The sequence below is a fragment of the Chiloscyllium plagiosum genome, unplaced genomic scaffold, assembly GCF_037043375.1.
Source record: "Chiloscyllium plagiosum isolate Xiang-an unplaced genomic scaffold, Cpla_swu_hap1 HiC_scaffold_17, whole genome shotgun sequence".
NCBI classification, from domain to species: domain Eukaryota; kingdom Metazoa; phylum Chordata; class Chondrichthyes; order Orectolobiformes; family Hemiscylliidae; genus Chiloscyllium; species Chiloscyllium plagiosum.
In genome coordinates this window covers 36343981-36352373 of record NW_028270155.1, presented here as the reverse complement: position 1 = coordinate 36352373, position 8393 = coordinate 36343981, and the positions used below count along the sequence as shown (strand labels likewise).

The 8393-nt window shown below is 41.5% G+C and overlaps 1 protein-coding gene across 2 annotated transcripts in view; it reads left to right on the top strand.

Moving 5' to 3' along the window:
- The first annotated feature begins 335 nt into the window (after positions 1–335).
- The window catches only part of jph3b (junctophilin 3b), a 171169-nt gene continuing 163111 nt past the window's right edge, over positions 336–8393 (top strand). For both annotated transcript variants that reach the window (XM_043706816.2, XM_043706815.2), the window contains exon 1: positions 336–3116. In XM_043706816.2, the coding sequence (XP_043562751.1) occupies positions 2735–3116 (382 nt within the window). In that variant the 5' untranslated portion in view covers positions 336–2734. The remainder of the gene's footprint in view (positions 3117–8393) is intronic.

The following is an 8393-nucleotide window of genomic DNA, read 5'->3' as shown; positions in this document are numbered from 1 at the left end:
GCATTTCTTGCTGGTAAATTGACAACTTAACTCTTCCCCACCACCATCACCCCCACCCCTTTTAAGGAGCTGCCCTTGCCAAGATTCTCTCTGTAGCAGATTTTCTTCACATGATGTTTCTTGGTAAAGAAAATATCCCAAAGTAAAAACTTTCTTCCCAAGCAAATAAATTTAAAAGCGATTTTTTTTTAAAAAAACAAAGTTTAAATAGATTGTCAGCAGTTATTGATGACGGCTTCTCCTTGGATTCCACGTAGGTTAACACCCAATCTGAATAAACCTTGTACTACCTTTTATAATAAAAATAAACAATCAGATATGGTGAGAATAGAATTTAATTATTCGGAATTGTACATCAAAAGAGAATTTGTGGGACGGAAGATAGAAGCAGACTTTGTGTCCTTTAGGGGAGAAAAACACTTTATAGAACGGAACATTTTCTGTTTGGGGTTGATTCAGTTCAATTAGATATTTTTCTTTTGGTGGATTTTTCTTCCCTCTGCTGTCGGAAACTCATGTCAAGTTTAAATACTCCCGACGAGACTCCAGCAAGCGGATCTCTATCTCCTAATTGGGATAGGGATTGTTATTATTAACCATAGTGCCAGCTGGTCTCCCCATGCAGTTGCGATGGGATTCTAATCGCATTGTCTCAAAAGCGACAACCAGCAGCACCTCCCTTGTAAATCATGGATTCATGATCTCGCTTCTGACACCAGGATTTCGGAATCTTGCGAGATTTTACCGTTGCGTGCTGCCAGCCAGAACTATCGGTTGATGATTTTGGGGCCACGTGATTTAAATTGTCTGCAACAAGAATTGCACGGTCCCAGGAAATGTTTACACGAAGCAATTTAATTGCAAAAAAAACGTATGGCAATTATTAACCATTTTGTCTGTTGCAGTTCTTCATCATTGCCTTATCAACACTAGGTGGTGTTTAGGGATTTTTTTTCCCTTTGTTAAAATGAAAATAATGTTGGGAACACAAAATGAAATAGAATTGTAATAATGCATCGTTCCAGGTTTTTTTTTGCTTGATTTTGACTTTTTGACAATTGAATTGTATAGAAAGCTCATGTCCAGATGGTGTCTCTCCTGTTAGCTCTGTTTCGAACAAAGCATCCTATCAATCATTTTGGATGATTCCCAATGCACATTATTCCAAACAGGGACACGCTTTGTAGATGTATAGAAAGGAACAAATTACATGCTATTCACACAAAATAAAGAAACATTTAAACACACACATGACACTGTGTGCCATATTTCTAAGGATGACTATTTTTGACAAGTTAAGCCGATTTGAATCGTTGGCAATGGGCCAGAAGAGAAATAGTGGAGCTAATTAGACTTACTGCGAGTTACAGGTAACACACCATAAACACATTTTTTAAAAACACATTGATTAAAGCGACTGCCATTGCGTTTGATGTCTCATCCACCTAGCCCCCGCTCAAATCAAGCTACAAAGCCTTGGACGAAAATAATGGCCATGAGGAAATGTAATCAGAAAATAGCGGGCTAGCTAGAATAATTCTGTTCTGCCTCAAGGCTGGTCTGTCCTTATTGATGAATGTATCATTTAGTAACGTGCAAGCACACACATATTCAGTGCAATCAAAAATTGGTCACGTAATCGACGAGATAAAACAATTCATTTTCATAAAACAATTCATTTAAATAAAGACTGATGTTACAGTTTATAATGCACGTCACCGTCTTAACACTATTTGCAATATTTCGTGGTTCCATGTGTTTCAGTAAATACAACGCTGTTGTTTACTGGCCGCCCTTCTAATTGATAAGAAGGAACTAGGCCTCCAGCTCTCGAATTGCAGAATACAAATGAATTCGGCAACGTAAATTACAGTAAAAATAAAATATGTACAATATTTACGAAGCTACATAGCGAATTGTTTATTTTGTTATTTAAAATAAGCAGTATCAACTGGAAGCAATAAATGTTATATTTTAAAAAGAATACACTAATAATAAACATAAATACCAAAATTCAGATGTAAATGTACACAGAGCTCATCCTCAGCATAACTAACACTGACCATTTTCTGAATGCACGGAAGCACGCTCGGTGAAGCTATATAAAAAAAATCCCAGCGTTGAGAGATTAGCCTGGTCTCTATAGCAGTAACAGATCCGAGCAATGGGATTCACTAAGTGTACATGAACATTACGCAAGATCCTGCGCCTTCAATCCATCGAGAAGGGGTTAGAGGGACCCTGTTCGCTCTAACAGGATTTTAAAAATCAGGACTCAGGACAGAGAGAGAGAGAGAGAGAACCATCTCGGAAGATCCCTTGATTCAGTACCATCTAGTCCAGACTGCTCTGAAAACACAAGCATCCTCCCTCCAGCATTAGAGCAATGCTGCAAGATTGGAAAAAAACATCAGGTCTGTTGTTTTTCTCTTGAGGTGTCGAGACGCATTGCTGTGCCAAAAGGCGTAATCCTCCTAACCAACTGAATCTCGTCGTTTCTTTAGAAGATTTCCTTATAAATATGACAGCAGTTTTGAATATTTATCACAGGCGGTCGAGTCCCAGATGACTGGATTTTGTAGTAACCGACCGTTGGGTAATTTTTGCTGGATCCATTATCTTTGTTGAAGGCGTTGCTTGTGTTTCTTCTTTCTTGTTTGTTTGTGTTTTGTTGCCCGGCTGCTTTAATTGTCCAGGCGCCTTCTTGCTCTGAATTGTGATCCTCATTTCATGCATGTCCAGGGGTGGCAGGTTCGATTTTGACGATGGAGGGTCGTATTGTGGAGGTTGGGAAGATGGCAAGGCTCATGGACATGGCATCTGCACCGGCCCAAAGGGCCAAGGGGAGTACGCGGGCTCTTGGAGCCATGGCTTCGAGGTGGTTGGAGTGTACACCTGGCCAAGTGGTAATACCTACCAGGGGACATGGGCACAAGGAAAGAGGCATGGCATCGGAGTGGAGAGCAAGGGAAAGTGGGTCTACAAAGGCGAATGGTGCCATGGTTTCAAAGGACGATATGGGGTTCGGGAGAGCATTGGCAGTGGAGCCAAGTACGAAGGGACCTGGAACAATGGACTACAAGATGGATACGGAACAGAGACCTACAGAGATGGAGGTAGGAAAAGGAAACTTAATCAGTGTTTCAATGAATCATACTTCCCAAAATAAAAGGTTTTTGGAGGCGAGGAACATGGTGGCAGCAATAAAGCTGTATTCAAACGTTTTTGGGCGTGCCGAAAAGTTGATAATTGGAGGTGGCTATCTTAGGGGGAGCCCAGGATCAACAACACTGCGTATAATGTATAAAATCGTTCTAAACTCTGCAACGTTTTCCATGACAAATTCTAAATTCCAAATTGAGGACGTGTGAGGTTTCAGAGTCGGTTAATGTTACTCGCTGGTGAAACTGGACAACTCAATTCCAGGCCCAATCGTAAAGAACAGCTACAATGTTAGGTATCTAATCAGAACAGAAAGAATCGGTGCAAGACCCACAGGCGGAAACTAAAAAAATAAGATTTAAATTTACACCCTTGTTAAAAAAAAACGTGCAGCTCAGGTTGAACTCCTAACAGACCCCATAATTGTAAATTTGTTCAACCATCACCAATTGTTAAAGGAGGGAAACTTGACAAAAACCGACTAAGGAGGATGCTTATTAGAATAAGTAAAACGAGAATTGTCAGATCAAGGGAAAGTGGGATGCAATGCAAGAAATTGATCACCCACAAAACACTGTTACATTCATTATTTATCTGCAATACCAGATGTGGATGATTGGTTGGTTCTCCACGGTAACAGAAAACCAACACCAGAGAGAAACGTAATTTTGAATGTGCATAAAGCAACCATTAAGCTAGACAAGCAAAGAACATCATGAGCTGTAATCATTTGGTTCCAGACAGGAATGAGAAGATGGTTTGAGGTGAACGCAAAGACGTTGTGATAGGCTAGTGATGACTAGGCAAAGATTTTAAATTAAGACGCGGGTCTGCTGAGTTTGCAGAAACCGTGTAATTATTGCATCTAAGTTTTCGATTTATACGCCTAAACACCGGTTGTGTTTCCTTGGCGACTGTACAACACGTTTTCCGCATCGTGCATTGTGGAATAATTTATTCTTAGCGCTATTGTGATTGTGGGGCTACTGTATCCAGATGTAATCTGAAGGAGTGGAGAAGCTATTGGGTGTGCTTCAACTTTGCGTGATATAAACTGGCATAAGGATTTAATCCGCTTGTCGACGGTCTTAGTAAAGTCACCGTGCCACCAAATATCTTTGTGAAACATGCATGAGATAGGAAATAACCAGACTTAAAAATCCAAGAGCCCTTCAGGGGACCTGACAATATGTACACGGAATTATAGATATCGTGGCACATATTTAAGGGATAGTTTTTGTAGGACCAAGAAAATGATGTGATGCTGTTAAAAGAAAGATTTCTGATGAGTATACAATCAATTATTAATTTATAAGAAACCACAAACAAGTCTTTATTGAATGATTCCGACTACACTACGCTATGGGTTTAAATTACAAAAAGTATGATGGAAAGGGAAGTTTGTTGGATGAAAGCAAAAGCGAACGTAACCAGAAAGATGTCAGAGAATTCATGAATTACCCAATTCCTGCAGCAGACAGTGCACAGGGAAAACTGGCATCACCTCAGCCTGAACTAGGGAAAAACCTCACAGACGTTATTAACATACTAACTTTCATATCCTTGTGGGAATGGCAAAACGTACCCTTTCATTGACACCCTCATTGGTTTGGCTCAACTGGTCCTCACCATTAACAATTTTTCCTTCGAATCCTCCCACTTCCTCCAGACAAAGGGTGTAGCCATGGGCACCCGTATGGAACCCAGCTATGCCTGTCTCTTTATTGGCTATGTAGAACAGTCCATCTTCCATAGTTACACCGGCACCACTCCCCACTTCTTCCTCCGCTATATTGATGACTGCATTGGCGCCACCTTGTGCTCCCGCGAGGAGGTTGAGCAATTCACCAACTTCACCAACACATTCTACCCTGATCTTAAATTCACCTGGGCCATCTCTGACACCTCCCTCCCCTTCCTGGACCTCTCCATCTTCATCACTGATGACCGACTTAACACTGACATTTTTTACAAACCCACTGACTCCCACAGCTACTTGGATTGCACCTCGTCCCACCCTATCTCCTGTAAAAATGCCATCCCGCATTCCCAATTCCTTCACCTCCACCGTATCTGCTCCCAGGAGGACCAGTTCCACGACAGAACACATCAGATGGCCTCCTTCTTTAAAGACTGTAATTTCCCCTCCCATGTAGTTGAAGATACCCTCCAATGCATCTCATCTATGTCCCACACTTCCGCCCTCAAACCTCACCCTTCCAACCACAACCAGGACAGAACCCCCACCTCGGTTCCTCACCTTCCATTCCACCAACCTCCACGTATCATCTGCTGACATTTCCATCACCTACAAACAGACCCCACCACCAGGGTTTTATTTCCCTCCCCACCCCTATCCGCTTTCTGCAAAGACTGTTCCCTCCGTGACTACCTGGTCAGGTCCATGCCCAACTCAAACAACCCACCCTCCCCTCCTGGCACCTTCCCCTGCTACCACAGGAATTGCAAAACCTGCACCCACACCTCCTCCCTCACCTCCATCCAAGGCCCCACAGGAGCCTTCCACATCCACCAAAGTTTCACCTGCACTTCCACAAATGTTATTTATTGTATCTGTTGCTCCCGATGCGGTCTCCTTTACATTCTTTAGGGAACATCTCCAGGACAACCCCACTGCCCTGTGGCTGAACATTTCAACTCCCCCTCTCACTCTGCCGAGGACATGCAGGTCCTGGGTCTCCTCCACCGCCACTCCCTCACCACCTGATGCTTGGAGGAAGAATGCTTCATCTTCTGCCTCGGAACACTTCAATCCGAGGGCATCAATGTGGACTTCATCAGTTTCCTCATTTCCCCCTCCCCCCACCTTACCCAAGTTCCAACCTGCCAGCTCAGCACCATCCTCATGATCTGTTCTACCTGTCAATCTTCCTTCCCAACTATCCAGCCCCACCGCCCCCGTCCTATTTATCTCTCCACCCCTGAGGCTCCCTGCCTCGTTCCTGATTAAGGGCACCTGCCCGAAACACGATTTTCCTGCTCCTCGGATGCTGCCTGACCTGCTGTGCTTTTTCGGCACCACTCTAATCTTGACTCTGATCTCCAGCATCTGCAGTCCTCACTTTCACCTAATCATTTTTATTGTCCAGCTCACTGAGCCTACAGTAAAATATGTAAATATGAATTATTGTTAAGTATTTGTAGATGTTTTCTTTTATTTCTGGAATCACTCTTCCATCTGCCCAACTATAGGCTTTATATGAGTTGAAGCAGAAAAATATATTCACTTTTGTACCAACCTCTTGAACTAAGCCTTTGGCCAGTCTTATGTCTCAGTAGTATCAGGTTTGCGAAATAAGTTTCCCATGAAGCGCCTTTGGACATTTCATTGCAGTGAAAGGGAGATATAACAAGTTGTTGGTTTACACTGTGATCATTGGTCTTTTAATGTGAGGATAGGAGGAATATATATCTATATCTAAATAACTTAATATGTAAACAAGTACTTTCTGTCCACACACTAGGCTATCGTTTCTGATCCAGACATTTATAAGAACTCCTCAGTCTACAAACTCTTCTAGGAAACAGCAGTTAATCAGTAATTGACCTTAGAATTTACAGCAATTCAACTTTGTAGTTTAAAGGGTCAGGTAATTAAACATAACTGAACCCCAGGAGCACAATAACATAGATTGCAAGGTATAGCACCTCTGTCATTATAAATCAGAGTACTAACTCTGTCAGTCTATTACAGAAAATAACCCATGTTTCCAAACATAATAGGACTTTTCATTTTATTGTTTTAAAATTTTATTAAAACCCAATGCACGCGGATTAAATTGCATGCAATAAAATGCCACAAACACCTGTGTAATGCCTCCAATAAATGTGGAATATAAAATATTTTATAATAATATGAATAAACATCATGATACCCTGTTCCATGAAATGTACAAAAATGCTATTATATAATTGCTAAATTTTCAAAAGAAACATTGCTTTCAACAATACTTATGGCATTAGTTATTTTTCAAAATGGTCTCAATTGGAGGAGAAAGCCTTTTAATGGCAAAGATATTAGGACTTGAGCACAGTAACATGAAACGTGAAACAAGAACAAAAAAGGCAATAAGTATGCAAATAGAGTCAATATTAACAGTAGTTGGAGTCGCAGCTAGATAGGATAGTGAAGAAGGCATTTGGTATGCTTTCCTTTATCGGTCAGAGTATTGAGTACAGGAGTTGGGAGTCATGTTGTGGCTGTACAGGACATTGGTTAGGCTGCTGTTGAAATATTGCGTGCATTCCTGGTCTCCTTCCTATCAGAAAGATGTTGTGAAACTTGAAAGGGTCTGGAAAAGATTTGCAAGGATGTTGCCAGGGTTGGAGGATTTGAGCTACAGGGAGAGGCTGAATAGGCTGGGGCTGTTTTCCCTGGAGCTTCGGAGGCTGAGGGGTGACCTTATAGAGGTTTACAAAATTATGAGGGGCATGGCTAGGATAAATAGGCAAAGTCTTTTCCCTGAGGTAGGGGAGTCCAGAACTAGAAAGCATAGGTTTAGGGTGAGAGGGGAAAGATATAAAAGAGACCTAAGGGGCAACTTTTTCACGCAGAGGGTGGTTTGTGTTATGGAGTGAGCTGCCAGAGGAAGTGATGGAGGTTGGTACATTTAAAAGGCATTTGGATCGGTATGTGAATAAGAAGGGTTTGGAAGGATATGCTGCAGGTGGGACTAGACTGGGTTGGGATATCAGATCAGAATGGATGGGTTGGACTGAAGGGTCTGTTTCCATGCTGTACATCTCTATGACTCTAATGCCTATATCTGGAGTAAAATATGGAACTAGTTTGCAATAAAATTAGGCTGACATACTTGTTACCTATCCCTTAAACTATGATTCACTTAAAAAGCATTGATTCTCAAAGTCATGCTACCAGGACACATTTGCACTTTTCGGAAAATCATTTTCTGTAATTTAGTAGCTTTACACTAAAATGGCCTCAAAGTAGAATCTAAATCCATTGCCATAGCTATGGTGTGGCCAGCTTAAATTTAAAAGAGGCTTCTTCTCAGGTGTCCAATGGTCTCAGGTAATGGACTTCCTGTAATATAGATATATTCATCCAATGATCTAAACATGACATTGATTGCCATTTTAGCAGAATTGGTCAGAATCTATACAGGGTCTAATCTCTTCTATGACTGAAGAAGCCAAAATGTCTTCCAAAGTAAATGTGACAGTACATTTGTGAGTCCAAAATGTTGAAA